The sequence below is a fragment of the Trachypithecus francoisi genome, unplaced genomic scaffold, assembly GCF_009764315.1.
Source record: "Trachypithecus francoisi isolate TF-2019V2 unplaced genomic scaffold, Tfra_2.0 Lachesis_group17, whole genome shotgun sequence".
NCBI classification, from domain to species: Eukaryota; Metazoa; Chordata; class Mammalia; order Primates; family Cercopithecidae; genus Trachypithecus; species Trachypithecus francoisi.
Genome location: NW_022681462.1, coordinates 108,288,405 through 108,305,282, shown reverse-complemented (window position 1 = coordinate 108,305,282; position 16,878 = coordinate 108,288,405). Strand labels below are relative to the sequence as shown.

Sequence of the window (16,878 nt, the reverse complement as noted above, 5' to 3'; positions counted from 1 at the left end):
TATAAAACAACTTAGCTGTAGCTCCAGTCTTCAGCTAGAATTCTGTCATAGATTTAAGAGATCAGAAGGATTCAAGAGAGTTTATTATCTAACAGTAACATAGTAATTGTTTCCACTGTAAATTTCTGAGGGCAAAAACTATTCTAACACCTCTCATGCTTGAGCACAAGAAATAGGCTACAAATTCAAGGTTGTTAAAATTCTAACAAGATAAATTACATTTAGTACAGTAATTCCATTTGCCATGATATGGCTCATTTTAGGATTACTATATGCTTATTTTTCTTGATGTAGAAACAGTCACCTTAAACAAGTCTAGAAAAATGTATTCTCAATTTGGTGGGGGGATGGTCTGGCCAAAGCACTTTTTGAAAACGGTTGCTACCATCCATGCTAGATAATAGAATACTGCTGGAATATATCCAGAACTATCCTACCTAGGCTTAGAGAAGTCTGGGTTACAGAAATCAGTGTCTGATAATTTTTGGTTCCCTATGTTAGGAACTGTCCCCGTGTTAAGACGGCTGGTCTTGGCCGGAATCCCGGGGAATGTGTCGTGCCTTATTTGGACAGTTTTGAAATTACTGTCAGTAGAGTCAGCAGCTGCAGCTCAGGAAGAAGGGAGAGAAAAGTAGGTTTTGAAACCAGTAGGAAGGTTTGCTGGGGCTCTGAGACGAGCTCAAGGCTTCGTATTGGCTGTCCCTCCCCTTGGTCAGCAAGTCACCCCGTCAATGGAGCAGCTGGGGACCTGAGACACGCGGGGACTTTCTCATAGACTTTGAGTCCCATCTGACAATGGGCCCCCTTGGAATGTGCCTCTATTTTGTTTGGTTTTACTGCTGAGAAGTCTGCCCATGGAAATTTGGATAATGCTTGAGAAAAACAGAATTATTTTCTTCTCATTTTCAAAGCCACACACTGAGCTATGAAAACTGATCCACATAATAAGGAAGAGGTTCTTGCTGACGGTAGGGATACCTTGGGAAGAAATGGTGAATCTGCTGACTGCTAAATGGTGACTCTGCTGACTGCTATTTCTAGGCCATGTTTCACAAATGCATATATTGTATATTTATTGTCTGTGAGTGTCCCATGCTCTCTCAAAATAAAATTATGCTAAAAAACTGCAACTAATAGAAAATGTGTGCACTGAACAGCCAATGTTAAATTGGTATAAAAAACATTTTAGTTGGTTTTGACACACCTGTGTGCATTTTAAATATTACTATAAATGTTAGTACTTGGGATTCATGGCAAATATTTTGATTTCATCTCTGAAGAATCAAGTAGTAGATTTCATCCCAGAAAGTAAAACCCGACGATACTGCTCTTTGATATGATTCTGGCTTGGGAAAAATTCTTCAAACGTCACAGTTTTTATGACCTACCACAGAAACAAAGAAGTTCACACATGGCCCCTTATTTTCACATCAATTTCCATAAAACAAAAGAAAGTAGCATACCATGAAGCTGAGGAATAATAATTCATATTAAACAAAAGAAATGCACATATTGCCATATTTAAAGATTTGCTCCATGGAAGAATTACAAAATGCATGCAAAACAAAGTTAGATCTACGTGTCGTGTCTTGTCTAATATTTTGAGGACAGAGAGAGACAGAAAGGCTGGTTCCCGTGGCTTGTTCACTGACACCAAACTGCACGTTCAGTCGAGTAGCCCTGATTACTTAAGTTTTAGTTGATATGCAGGAAACCTGTCCTACTCGCTATGCAACATGTTCATATGAAAACAGACAGAACAAAGAATGAAGATTCTCTGCTCCAGTGAACAGACGCCAACTTACTTCCATCTGGAAGGCGCGCCAGTACAATCCCGCTGCCTCCTCTGGCGGTCACCAGGAACCCGGCTTTGATCACAGACAGAATTGCAAGGCCTTTAGCCTTCGCAATTACATGAGCTGTTAACGTGGAAAACAATGGGAAGGTAAGTATTTTGATCTATGTGCCTGGATAGACGATTAAGTGTTAAACAGAATCAGAGTTAGGAAATATACCTAATGTAAATGACGAGTTAATGGGTGCAACACACCAACATGGCACATGTATACATATGTAACAAACCTGCACGTTGTGCACATGCACCCTAGAATTTAAAGTATAATTAAATAAATAAATAAATAAAACAAGAGTCAGTGTACACAGAGGTTCTCCCTAGGAATTTAGGGCATACAGGAGCAATGAACAAAAGTCAGTCACTCAACAAACGGGCACGAGGCCTCTCTCTTCCCACATGTGTTTTTTGTGTTTGCTATTTTTGCATTGCTAAACACAACATCATAAATATTCTCAAATCCTGTAACTGACAAAATAAATTAGATATTTGAATGAGATTTTATTGATATCTGCTAGTATTGCAAATATTTTGGCAATTTCAATTAATTTAGGATATAGTGCACAACATAGAAGATAAACGTTACGTTTTCAATGAAATTAAGATCCGTATAGTACTAAGGCGAAACTTTAAAAATTACGAAAAGGCAGCATGAATTAGAACTTTGATCTTAAAGCCACGTAGCTAAATTAACCTTGTATTAATTTAAGAAGTTGGATTCAAAAACAGAAAAATTAAGTAATTTTTCAATGTTAAACCATTTTTAACTTTATAAAATGATCCGCTATAGCATTTGAGTACCACTTAACTATTAGTACACTGATAATATAATTCCATTAAAAAATATTGGTTTATTCACATTTCAGAAATGTTCATTACATAAAATGAGGGTTATTAGTATATGTATCCACTGAATATAGTCCCACAGGATTCTGTGAATTTGTGACACAATGATACCTCATTCAAACTAACAAGGGAAGCCTATCATATAATTTTAAGGTAGCTTAATTTATTATTATTTTTATCAAATATTCTGCCAAGGAAGTGAAGTCAGACATGGGGCTCTAGCACACAGAGCAAATGCTTTGCAGATGCCCCAAGAGAACACTAAAATTCTCATGTAATTATGCCACCATTTCAAAGTTTAAATTAAGAACCAACTCTTAGAAATAATTCATCCAACACCATGAAGTTCACAGGCAGAACATTTGTGGAGCTGTTCTTAATAAAAAAGCTACAGAAAATAAGGTGGCATCCTGGATGGCTGTCTACTAAGTGTACTTTATTTTTGTATTTAAAAGGTTATAATTATATTGTAACAAGATTAACAGCTGTATAATATGTCATGCAGGTTTATTTTTACAGCCACTTGTTGGCAGAATGTCTTCCCCACATTCTATTCTCAGTGCTTCCAGAGTTGCTATCGCCCCTATTGGGAATACTAGATATTAACAAAAGCATGTTTTAAAATGAACATATTCCACTTGTCAATTATATTTTTATAGATTTCCACTCAAATTCAGGGGCACTAAAATAATAATAATCACTGAATAATCTACCAATTAGCTTTTGATTTATAACATAGAATGTACTGATTATAGATTTAATTGCTAAATTAAGTTTCACTTACTTCTTAGAATCCTAACATTAGAGGAGGCCAAACACACCACTGGGAAGGTCTCAAGATCTAGATGTCTTGCTTAAATGTTTTGTAGATGCAATTGTTTATCCTATGAAATAGCATCTTTGTTTTAATATAAACATGATGCCCCCCACCAGACTCCGAGGAGAAGTGGGCCTGGATCTCTGTTGGCTGTGGAACTTCTGTCTTTGCCACACCCATGCCTTGAGGTGATCTCTTACTTAGACTAACATGCAAACAGAATTTCTTTTTCTGAGCTTCACCCACTGACAGGGGCTCCTTCAGAATACTGATACTGAAAATCTAGTTTTTCTTGTTGAATTTTCTTTAAGCTCTAAAGCAGCGCTTCTGAAACTAGTGTGTGTGTGTACTTCACTGGGACCTTGGGAGGAATGCAGACTGATTTGTGACATCTGACCAGATTTCTCACAAGCTCCCAGGGGATGTCAAGCTGCAGATTCAGACTGCACCTGGAGTAGCAAGGCTCTACCAAGCACTGTTTCCTCAAGACAGGCGGAGTCACCGGGCCAATGCAACAATAATTAATATCATGATTAAGATTATTAAAACAATAACAAATTTTTAAAACATTATTTAAAGTTTTATTACATAACTTTAGATATCTGGCTTAGAAAAATTAAACTTATCTCTTTAATGCAGGACCCAGAGTCATGTACTCTGATTAAGAGGGAGGCTGGTCTGTAATAGTATCCAGGCTAATTGGCATGAGACAAGTATTCTGTGAACACCCTTTGGAAATAACTAGAAGTGCTGATGAACAGATAGTGGTTTTCGAAGGCTCCCCTCTGGACCGATTTTATGTGTCACTGACTACTTAAGAATTACATGAGAAACACATTTAAAGCATGCGTTCCTGGACACACTGCACTAAAAGTCTGATTCAGCAGGTTTGGAATGAGGTTTAAGAACTGTGCTTTTATGGTCTAGGGGATACTGACGCACATCTGTGTTGGGAATTACTGATTAATGTCTTAAACCACTAGAGAATGTAAATGTCTTATGTGGAAGGAGGAAACACAAAATTAAAATTTATGTATGAGATTAGCTGGTGAGTTTGCGAGGTTAGCTTGCAGAGTCCTCAGCACGCGAGGCGAAGGACAGACAAGGCTGCAGAGAGCTGAAGTGGAACACGAACACATGGTGTTTAGGGCACTGGCACCCCGGGGTGGGAGGCAGGAGAAAAAGCCTATACAAAAGGGAGAGACAGGGAGGGAAGAGGCCCTGCTGGTTTGCCTGGTCTGCAGTTGGCCCTGTCCAGACCCCTTGCACCTGGAGTAGCAAGGGTCTATGAGGACTGTTTTCTCATGATGGGAGAAGTGACAGGAATGCAAAAATAATTACTATCATTATTAAGATTATTCTATCAATAACAAATTTTTAAAACAGAGCTCAGAGTCATGTGCTGTGATTGATTAAGAGGGAGGTTGGTCTGTAACACTGCCAAAGTGAACTGGCATTTGGATCTCCTTTGCATGAAACAAGTTATGCTGTGAACACCCTTTGGAAATAACTGGAAATGGTAATGAACAGGTAGTGGTTTCCAGAGCATCCCTGGATCAGCCATGAGAAAAAAGGTGGAGGAACTACTTGTTGGCATTGATAGAGGCTTCTGCCTAAAATGGAATGTTGAACAATGCAAAAAACAACTTAGGAAAAAAACATTTAGAGATGAACAGCACTCATCCTATTTACCTACCGGGAATGATCTTATCAGGTCCATTTCTGGAAGTTATTTCTGTGAATTCTCTTAATATTTTGGCAGCCTTTTTTGCTTCTGATTTCAAATTGGAAGGTATAGGGTTATTCACTGAAAGATAAAAAAAGATATTTTAATCAAAAATTCTGCTAAATAGAAGTGAGAAATTTATTATAATTTCATTCTTCTCATATACAATTGTCAGAAGCGTTCGAACCAGAGAGACTCCATCTTGAATAGGAGCTGGGTGAAATAAGGCTGAGACCTACTGGGCTGCATTCCCAGGTCAGGCATTCCAAGTTGCAGGATGAGATAGGAGGTCCACACAAGATACAGGTCATGAAGACCTTGCTGACAAAACAGCATGCAGTAAAGGAGCCGACCAAATCCACCAAAACCAAGACAGCAATGAAAGTGACCTCTGGTCATCTTCACTGCTCATTATACACTAATTCTAATGCGTCAGCTGCCAAAAGACACTCCCACCAGCGCCACAACAGTTTACAAGGGAACATGTAGGGAAGTCACCCTACATGGTCTAAAAAGGGGAGGAACCCTCAGTTCTGGGAATTGCCCACCCCTTTTCCAGAAAACTCACAAATAATCCACTCCTTGTTTAGCATGTAATTGAAAAATAACTATAAGTATCCTTAGTCGAGCAGTCCATGCCACTGCTTGCCTATTGAGTAGCCCTTCTTTATTCCTTTACTTTCTTAATAAACTTGCTTTCACTTTATGGACTTGCCCTGAGTTCTTTCTAGCGCCAGGTCCAAGAATCCTCTCTTGGGGTCTGGATCGGGACCCCTTTTTGGTAACACAATGAAGCATTAACACAGCATAGCCTATCAAAGGAAATGAACTGGAAATGCTCATTGACAATATCATCTCTTTCTCCTAATAAATGAAATCTATGCTGAGAGTGGGAAACTCTAAACTCTCAGAATCTCAGAAATTATAAAATCCTTGGGCCCCAAAGGATGTTAAACAAAACCTGGCCAAACCTCCGTTATGTATCTTCTTCCTGCAATTAACAGACTTCAATACTAACTTAAAATAAGAATTTAAAATTTAAAAATAAATATATTTTGTATCTATAATATGTAGTATAAAATTTAATATATTTTGTTGTTCTTGTTAAAAATGTTGGAACTGGCTGCCTGTAGACTTTCCGATGAGTAAAACTCTAGAAGACTTGGGAATTGAGTCTACAAGTAATGCCAGCTTGCATTTCTATGGCACTTTACGTTTTCAGTATCACCTGGACATTTATATACTCATCGGAGGGCTTGTCATAAAAAAGCTCACGTAATTCTTCCAGCTCTGAAGTGTATCAGAGAAGATGGAGTATTCTCTTGTCACTGGATGAGGAATCAGCAGAGCGAACAAGCTGAGTGGCTTCAGTGTAGGACCATGAGAGCCCTGAGGCTGAGAAGTTCTTGTTTCACTGACTACAGTTAAGAGGGTCATGCGTGACTGTACTGCAAGATGTCAGGATCTGGAAGGTTGAAGGCATTCATTTCCACTGTTTCACCTCAGTAATTTACAGAATGTAGATGAAGTACGCTAACGGAAGCTTGCTTTTGTAAAAGGAAAACAAATCTCAGGACCCCAAAATCACCAAGCCAAGGGAAAAGTCAAGCTGGGAACTCTGTCAGGCAAACCCGCCTCCCATTTTGTTCCTAAAAAGATAGCTACAAAGGTAAGCTACACACTTCCCTCACAATTTGCCACAAGGAAATTCCCTGTGGACAAAAGATGAATTCAGACTCTTCCCTCTGCTCACGTGAGACAAATGCATATCTATTGTTTCCTTTGCCCTGTTTGTTTCACTAAGCCAGACTAAGGCGTAAGTGACTATTCCTGTAAATCACATACTCAAAGGCTAATCAGAAACTCAAAAGAATGCAACTGTTTGTCTTTTATCTACTTATGATCAGGAAGCCCCCTCCCCACTTCGAATTGTCCCGCCTTTCTGGATCTAATCAATCTTACATATATTGACTGATGTCTCATGTATCCCTAAAATGTATAAAACCAAACTATACTCAGATCATCTTGAGCACATGTCGTCAAGACCTCCTGAGGCTGTGTCATGGGCCATCCTTAACCTTGACAAAATAAACTTTTAAAATTGCTTAAGACCTGTGTCAGATCTCAAGTGTAAACTCATGGTTTACTCTTTCAACAGATCAAATGCTCAAAGAGCATAGGGGGAAAAATCCCTTTCTTTTATTTAAGAAAATATAAATATTTCTAATAAAATGTGATATATTTTGGTGCTTGGTATGTTTGAAAGATGTAATTTATTTTAAAAGTGAAAACTGGCTGGGTACTCCCAGCACTTTGGGAGGCCAAGGGAGGAGGATCACTTGAGGCCAGGAGTTTGAGACCGGCCTGAGCAACATAGTGAGACCCCATTTCTACCAATAAAACAATTTTAAAAATCAGCCAGGCATGGTGGCGTGCACCTGAAGTCCTTGCTACCCAGGAGGCTAAGGCAGGAGGATTACTTGAACTCAGGAGTTTAAGGCTGCAGTGAGCTATGACTGGGCTACTGCACTCCAGCCCGGGCAACAGGGCAAGGCCCTGTCTCAAACTAAAATAAAATTTTAAAAAGTTAAAACTGATTTAGGTTCATTTTGGAGTTCTATTTTAATTTCTTTAAAAGATGTCAGTATCAGTTCTTTGTGGCTCAACACAGGAGTATTAGTATCAAATCAGGAAAAAAATCCATCCCAAGAATCATCAATGGCATTAAGATAGAGGAAGGTATTTCCATAGATACTTTATGCAAAATGAAGTGTGCATGATGCATGTGTGTAGCTCTTTACTCCTTTTAAAAACAAGTGGCATCACAGCATTAGTGTATTTTGGCACATTGCATTTTTAAATTATCTCAGAATAGTTAAAATACTGCCTCTCAGTGTAGGCTTTTCAAATCAACTTCATGAGACACAATTTACAAAATGAAATCTACCTGTTACAGGTATAGCTCAGTGGGCATGGACAGAGAGAGGTAGAGACCACCCCTGACGACTCCATCCATGCCCTCTGCAGTGGTCACTCCTGTACCCAGTCCCTGCCTCAGGTTGGTGCCAATCTGAGTTCTGTCACTGAGTATGAATTTTGTCTGTGCCAGAATTTCCTGTAGTCATCAGTGTGTTCTTTTCTGTCTAGCTTATTTTACTCACATGAAATTACTGAGACTCACTCACATTGCTGCATAGATCAGAAGCTCTTCCTTTTTGAGTGCCAACTGGTATTCTAATGTGTGGACATAGCACAATTTGTCCTTCCAGTCACTGTTGATAGACAATTGGGTTCTTTCCAGCTTTTGGCTATTATAAATAAAACTGCTATAAATATTCCTTTGTAAGCCTTTTGTGAAAAAATGTTTTATGGCCGGGCACGGTGGCTCATGCCTGTAATCCCAGCACTTTGGGAGGCTGAGGCAGGAGGATCACCTGAGGTCAGGAGTTGGAGACCAGCCTGGCTAACACGGTGAAACCCAGTCTCTACTAAAAATACAAAAAACTAGTCTGACGTGGTGATGCGTGCCTGTAATCCTAGCTACTCGGGAGTCTGAGGCAGGAGAATCACTTGAACCTGGAGGGTGGAGGTTGCAGTGAGCCAAGATGGTGCCTTTGCACTCCAGCTTGGGCAGTAACAGTGAAACTCCATCTCAAAAAAAAGAAAAAGAAAAAATGTTTTATTTCTCTTGGGTAATTACCTAAGATAGGAATTGCCAGTTCACGTGGTAAATGTGTATTTAGCAATGTAAGGAGCCACGTAAGAGTTCTCTAAAGTGATTATACATTTTAGGCTTCCACCAGAAACTTAGAAGAGTTCTGGTTATTCCATATTCTCACGAACACTTTCAATGTCCAGGTTTTAAAATTTTAGATATTTTAGTGGGTACATAGTGGCCTTTCATTGTGGATTTAATTTTCATTTCTCAGATGACTAATGATGTTGAACACTTTTTCCTATTTCTATATCTTGCAAAGTGTCTGTTTAAATCTTTTGTCAATGTCCTTTAACCACTTTTTAACGGAGTTGTTTTTTTGCTTGTTAAAGTAAGTTTCTTATAGATTCTGGATATTAGACCTTTGTTGGATGTATAGCTTACAAATATTTTCTTCTATTCTGTAGGTTGCCTGTTTTCTCTGTTGATAGCTTCTTTTGCTGTTCAGAAGCTCTTTAAGTAGGTCCCATTTGTCAATTTTTGTTTTTGTTGTAATTGCTTTTGGCATCTTTATCATAAAATCTTTGCCAGGGATTATGTCCACAATGGAATTTCCTAGGTTATCTTCCAGAGTTTCTATAGTTTTAGGTTTTACATTGTTAAAGCAGGCTAAATATGACCTGAGGACTCCATACTTCAATATCTGAGTCCTTGTAGATGAACTGCAACCTAACTTAATATGTAGACAAGATTGAGAACCTAACTTAGGAGTATGCATCTGTAACAATAGCTCAGTCTTGGCCAATCCCAGCAGCCATACTTCAACCACTCATACACTGCTGAGTGTTCAAATAAGGCAAATGATGAGCTGTACCCAATCCAGTTGTTTCTGTACTTCATTTCTGATTTCTGTATATCGCTTCCCCCCTTTTTTTAAGTCTATAAATTTGTTCTGACCATGAGGCATCCTTGGAGTCTCTCCGAATCTGCTGTGATTCTGGGGGCTGTCTGACTTGCAAATCATTCATTGCTCAATTAAACTCCTTAAAATTTAATTCGGCTGAAGTTTTTCTTTTAACAACATTCAAGACTTTAATCCATCTTGAGTTGATTTTTGCATATGGTGTAAGGAAGAGGTCCCGTTTCAGTCCTCTGCATATGGCTAGCCAAGTATTCCACCACCATTTATTGAATATGGAGTCCTTTCCCCATTGCTTATTTTTGTTGACTTTGTCAAAAATCAGATGATTGTAGGTGTGTGGCATTAATTCTGGGCTCTTGATTCTGTTCATTGGTCTATGTGTCTGTTTTTGTACCACTACCATGCTGCTTTCATTACTGTAGCTTTGTAGTATAGTTTGAAGTCAGGTAGCATGATGGCTCCAGCTTTGTTCTTTCTGCTTAGGATTGCCTTGGCTATTTGGACTCTTTCTTGGTTCCATATGAATTTTAAAATAGTTTTGTTTTCTTTTCTAATTCTGTGAAGAAGGGCATCGGTAGTATAATATGAATAGTGTTGAATCTATAAATTGCTCTAGGCAGTATGGCAATTTTAATAATATTGATTCTTCCTATCCTTGAGCAAGGAATGTTTTTCCATGTTTGTGTCATCTCTGTTTTCTTTCAGCAGTGCTTTGTAATTCTTGTAGAGATCTTTCACCTCCTTGGTTACCTGTATTCTTAGGTATTTTATTTTTTGTGTGTTAAATAGGTGTTTTAAATTGCATAATCTGCCATTTCTAGATCTGTTTTTGACTGATTCTTCTTCTAGCTCTGGGTTATGTTTTCCTGTTTTTACTCCTTTCTAGTAAAACAGCATTGTAGATATTACCATGTTGAGTGCCTAGATTTCATTGCTTCCCTTAAAAGTGTTGACACTTGTGTTAGCAGGCAGTTAAGTTACTTGCAGATCAGCTTGATCATTTGTTGGCTTATTGTTGTGTTCTGTTTGTGTGTCTAGAGTAGTCTTTAGAACTATTTTACCCATCAGGTGTGTCCCTTCTGGGTTCTCTCCTGGGTGCCCTGGTTGTTTAATAAGCTCTCCCCATTGTGGCTGTTTGGAATGGCTGTCCCCAGCCTGGTGCAAGCACTGTGAATAGTTCACCTCAAAGCTTCATGGCAGTTGTTCTTGCCCTCCTTTGCCAATTTCACCCTACACAGATAGCACTTAATATTCAGCCGAAGGCTCAGGGGGATCCCTTTGTAGATTTCTGGAGCTCTTTCTCTCAGCCGTCTCTCATTGCTAATAACATGCTCTGCAAATTCCAGTTACCTCAGCGTTTCTGCCTCTTCGTTTCAGCAGGAGCCTGGGCTCTGGGTGCCCCCTCCTTGTCCTGCAGTTTAGGAAGTGCTCCAGGCAGAAAATGGTCACTAATGGAGTTCACCTCCTGTTCCCCTTATCTTGTGGATCTCAGACATGTCCAACATGTGCAAACAGTGCTCCACACACAGCTGCCCATTTTCCTAGCTGTTTACCAAGAGTGTGAGTAACAGGAGCCGTTTCACTGCCATAGCCAGTAGCTCTCACTGCATTTTCCATTTGTTCTTTTATGATGAGCAATGCTGACTACATTTCTATCAAAGGTTTTTCATGCACCTTGTCTATTTACAGGGAGTTTCTCCCTGTTTCGTATTATACATTAAAAAATTAATATTTTTTCTGGAATATGATTTAAAAACATTGACTCGCTGTTACTTGTCTTTTGAATTTGCTTTTTTTCTGTTTTTTCTTAATGAAATCAAATCTGTCTTCTATCTTACAAGGGTCTTTTAACAAAACACAGTAATTTTCAATTTCAAATGGGAAAATAAGAAGAGCTAGGAAATAATACGTAAAGGAAGAACAATGATAGCCCAGCCTTGACAGAATCTGTGACATATTACAAAGCCTCAGTAATTAATACTTAACAGCAGATGCAAATGTAGGACAAAAATTAATGTACAAAGAAAATTCAGAAATTGACCCAAATATGTTTTACAAATTTAATATATAATAAAAATGACATTTCAATTCTATATTGAAATGATGTATTGCATACTAGATAATGTTCATTTGGGGAGAAAAACAAAAATTCATTCACAGCTTTGTGTTACAGAAAGATAAACTCCAAATTCATTGAAGATGAAACTCCAAATTCATTTAGAATGTCAAATATCAAATTATAAAAGAACCAGGAATTATAGAATTTTTTTTTCAACTTCGTAGTGCAACAAACCCAAGTATGGCAACAAAATTTCTGCATTTCTATATTTTTACATTATCAGCAATTATTTGTACAATGCACAAGTACACTGTAAAATACAGGAAAAAGTACAGATATGCAAATATGAAGGATAAAAAGCATCTGTAACATTAATACCCACCAATACTACTGCCTGCATTTTGATGCATGCTTCAACTGATTCCTATTGCTAAACATGTAGACTGATTCCAGTTTTAGCTTTTATAGCCATTACTGTCGGGTAGTAATTATCTTGGGAGAGATGCTCTAGATGTTCAATACATTTTAATTACATATATCCATATTATGCATACATCTAGATGCTTGATACATTTGAATTAGTTCACTGGAGTGGAAACTTGTTCTTTCCGCTGCTGAATATTTCATCTACTTTATTTCAGAGGCAGCACAACTTGTCTGCTTCCATTGATGCTGCAGCCATAGTATCCAGAGTGGAGTGGGTGACCCGAGGCTGCTGTATCAGGACAACATTCCTCTTTGTGCCACAGCAAGGCTTTATAACCAAAGCTGGTCCAATACCAGCATCTGATGGGGGACTTGTGTAGGAACTGCCAGAAGAACTTTTTCCAAGGCACTTCTGTTTCCACTTGCTGTGGGATTTTTGTCTCCACAGGGGTAGAGTCTGAGAGCAAAGCCTTGGTAGGGGAGCCTGGCAGGAGGTGGAGAGAGAACCTGGGCTCTGCAGAGCCAGACTGAAGTCACAGCAGCTCTGGACTTCTTCGTCAAATGGACCAGCAACATCTTTTTCTGTTAAAGCCAATTTAGACTAGATTTTCTGATACATGCAACTGAAGCACTGTAAATAATACATAAATCTTATCCCCTCAGAAGACTTTCTACTTTGAACTCTCAACCAAGCAGTATTAGAGCAGTCAAATAAGCAAATTCCTGAGTTGAGAGTTGATCTTGCAAACATCCTGCTGTAGGGAAAGGTCATGGCCTGATTTATAAACACGGGAAGAGAGCCATTGGACTTGGGAATCAGATGCAGCCTCACACAGCTGCAGACCGCAAGACCCGTCCTAGATACAGCCTGTGTCACTGTGATCCAGCTGTTGACAAGGCTGGGCACAGTAAGGACATCTTCAGTGTGTCAGTTGAACTATAGAAAATGTTACAGATTCTAATCAACTTCTGATAAAATCATGCCTGGTCAGTTACATGCAGTGAATTTCTCTGTCAGAACAAAAACATATGCAAATAAAAATTTAGATATAAGCCTCAAATCCCATCCTCAGCATTAAATGATGGCTCACCCATTTTTCTTCTGCTATACCATAAGGCATGTAGAGCATGACCTGTTCAGAGTGCTGATGTCCCATTCTATCATATGGCCAAAGTTACGAAGATACAGGTCATACTAATGAAGCCTCTTAAACTTCATATCACGGTTAGCATTTGCACTCTCATAAACGTCTTAAGCCCCTTGAATCATGCAAAATCTCTATAAATATTTAACTTTTTTCCTAAAAAAAAAAAAGGGTGGCTGCCAAACCTCAAGCTAATAAACTTTCAGATAAAGTTTTCTTTAAAAAAAAAGTTAAAATGTTTGAAATTTTCATAGTAACACGTTTTTTAAATGAGAAGGGCTTATAAAATACGGCAAAAAAAATTTTACTTTGGAAACCTCAAAAGTGTAAATCAGCTTAAGACCTGGAAATAATTTTAGGTATTGATCACAGGTCTATAAACTCAATGCTAGAGCCACTGGGGGCAAACACGGACATGAGAACCCTACTTGGAGCAAACTGCCACCTGAGGTGAGAAAGTTGACTACGGTTTCCAATCTAGTCCTCCACGGAGGGTCAGGAATGAAAGCAAGAAGACCCAAGGGCCCCTCTCCACCACTTTCATTACCAGAGTTCAGATTCCCAAACTTTTGCTTCCCTTATATTATTTTCTTCAATGGACTCTAATTATGAAAGGAAAGCAAGCTTAGTAAATTTGGTTTTCCAAGTTCTTATTGATTATATATTCATCAAATTTTTAAACCTTATACTTTATGTGAAATGGAGATTAACTCACTAAACTGATAAAATTCCATCTAAGATCAAAGGAACTAGAATGCTGCTAAAGATATATTTAGAATAAGTTGAAGAAATCTTAGCCAAAAGAAAGTGTTGTATCTAATCTTTGAAGAGGTTTTCAAATGTGGCCTTAAGCTACTTTTATTAACAAAACTGCATTTTGAACCCCACTGCTTGACGACTATGGCCTTTGTTTCTTAAGTCAATTCTTATCTTTCTGTGACCTTGGTTTAACTACTTCGTTTTAAGGAAACAAAGCTTGTCAGTTCTCAAAATAAAAACCTGTCTCTCTGGTCAGATCATTCACTTCCCCAGTCATACTTTAAACCAGACTACCATTTGAACATCAAGTGCCAGCCTGAGCTTGTTTCCAGTCCCTGGAACCGAGGCTGTGGCTGGGGAAGGAAGAGGACAGAGAAAGGTTTCTCTGCTCCCTCGGGAGACAGGAAAGCCCTTTATTTATCCTGCCATTCATCTTCTCCAGCTGAAAAGTGTGATCTTGGTACAGAGCAGGTCCACACATGCCACACTGGTCTGATCTTTTAGAGTAAAGAAAATCTTTTTAAAAACTTCATGTACTTAGGTCTCAAAGAGCAGAGAATTATGTCTCATCATGACGCCACTCACTGGCAAATAAGCTGGTGTGCACAGGGACTTGTGAGGCTCTCAGCAGAGTCAGGGCAGCAGTTATTTCCCTTTGACTGCATCAACGTCCTATGTTTATGTTGACATGCCAGATCCTTATTTCTGTGGAATGAGAAATCTCCTGAGAATAAAGATTTCCTAAACAGAACAAAAGTATCAAATCACTTTTGATGAGCAAACATTAAACTTTTTTTTTTAACTTACAAAGAATGTGGGGTAACATTTACTAGTTTTACAGAAATTTTGTTTAAATAGAACATTAGTGAACTAAATAACCAATTCTCCTTAAACATGATAGACAGGATGGAGGCTATCACTCTGATCATTTTAACCTCCAACATAGTAATCTGTAAACATCAATCGCTGCACAAATATTTTAATAAGAGGCCAGCCTATGGGAGTAAACAGCACCTTAGCCTCGAGACCTGTTATTTCTCTCAACTGTGTGTACAGATTTTCTAAGTCGTTATGAATTCAGATATTCCCTACATCTCAATAAAAACACCTAGGAGAACGAGAAATCAGGACATGCATCTCCTGTAAGCAGAAGAGAAACCGAGCACCTACTCTCTTGCGGGGACAGCTTCCTGTCACTTTCCAACTCAGCCGCCACGGGGGCACGAGCATATTGGTTCAAATGAAGTGAAAAGGACACATCTCTGTCCACAGTGTAAATCCCATTTCCTTACGGTGGTCAACCGATTCAGACCAGTTTCACTCCTTAACGAAGGAAAAACTCAGCAGCCAGCGCTCAGGCCCAGCGATCTGAGAGGACCCGTGCTTGCCACGACCCCGCAGCCCAGCAACACCGGCGCCAGGTGTTAGGGGGACTGGCCCTTCCCTTCCGGGTGTGAAGGGCTGGCCCTTCTCTTTCAGGTCGGGGGTGGGCAAACTCGAACCTCGCCTGAGCCCTACTCAAGGCCTCCTCCCCGCGCCCGCCGCGGGTTCCACGCGCATTCCAAGCGCGCGTATCCGACCCAAACTTCAGAGCCGCCTCCGTGGAACGGAAGGATGGTCGCTGACACCCGGCCATTCAAGTATCAGGAAGTTAAAAATAACACGACCATCGTCAACATTCCAAACTTCGGAAAAGCTTTTCTAAAAATGGAAAAGACGGTGGCTAAACTTCAATCAAAATCGCTGCGGTCAAGAAAGTCCTGGGAGCTGCTCTATCTTAACTTTGGGCAGTTTGCTGTTAACAGACGCGCGACCTACAAACCCCAGAGGCATCGTCGGTTTTCCCGTCCTCCTGCTCCCACCACCGCCCAGCTCCTGAGAGGGGAAGGGGCGGCAGGACAGGTGGGCCCCCCGGTACTCACTGGTGCCCGCCCGGCCGTGCCGCCCGGTCCCAGGAAGAGGAAGGCGCGCCGCCCCGCCCCGCGGACTGGGAGGCCCCAGTGAGGGCGTACCTGCGGCAGGTGAGGTAGGCGGCGGCGCAGCACACCTGCAGTGTATGTTTGGCGGGACAAAACCCACGCGCCCGCCGGGCCGCGCTCGGGCCTTCGCCCCCAGGGACTTCGGAACCGCCCCGTCCTTCAGATCGAAAAGCCCAGGGCCCCGCGGCGGCTCCAAGCACGGCGTTGGGGGTGGGGGTCCCGGGGGGCGCCCAGGCTCAGGCCCGCCCTGGTCCGGCGTGGACCCTGCGGGGCTCAAGGCAGGTTCCCCCGCTTCACCCAGCCAGCCTCTCTCCGCGAACTCGGACGACGCGCGCCACTGCCCGCCACGTGTGCGGGACTGGCGCTGTGCCCCAACCCAGGTGGGCCGTCCGCTGAGCCGCCGAGCCTGAGCCCGCCCCGCAGGTGACCCGCGGCCCCGCCCCTACAGGCAACTCTCGGCCCTTTCTGGTAACCTTGATCTCCCTCGGCTCCTTCCTCTCCAAGCTACCCGCAGCCCCGCCCCCTCCAGGTGACCCCCCCCCGCCTTCCGCGGCCGCGGCCCTACTCCCTCCAGGTGACCCCACCCCGCGGTTCCTCCTCCTTCGGACAACTTGCAGCCCCGCCCCTGCAGGTGAACGACGGCCCAGTCCTCGCAGCTGACCCGCGGACCCACCCCCCGGCCCTCAGACCGA

The 16,878-nt window shown here is 41.0% G+C and overlaps 1 protein-coding gene across 10 annotated transcripts in view; it reads right to left on the bottom strand.

Moving 5' to 3' along the window:
* Window positions 1-16,874, bottom strand: part of SH3YL1 (SH3 and SYLF domain containing 1) — a 45,526-nt gene extending 28,652 nt beyond the window's left edge. For 4 of the 10 annotated variants that reach the window (XM_033176705.1, XM_033176707.1, XM_033176710.1 and 1 more), the window contains exons 1-3: window positions 16,130-16,258; window positions 5,212-5,322; window positions 1,806-1,919 (exon numbers count right to left, since the gene is read on the bottom strand). In XM_033176705.1, coding sequence (XP_033032596.1) covers window positions 1,806-1,919; window positions 5,212-5,322; window position 16,130 — 226 coding nt within the window. In that variant the 5' untranslated portion in view covers window positions 16,131-16,258. Of the gene's footprint in view, window positions 1-1,805; window positions 1,920-5,211; window positions 5,323-14,792; window positions 14,949-16,129; window positions 16,618-16,797 lie in introns of those variants that run through there. The other 6 variants (XM_033176701.1, XM_033176708.1, XM_033176702.1 and 3 more) reach the window with 5 other exon arrangements.
* Window positions 16,875-16,878: the final 4 nt, after the last annotated feature.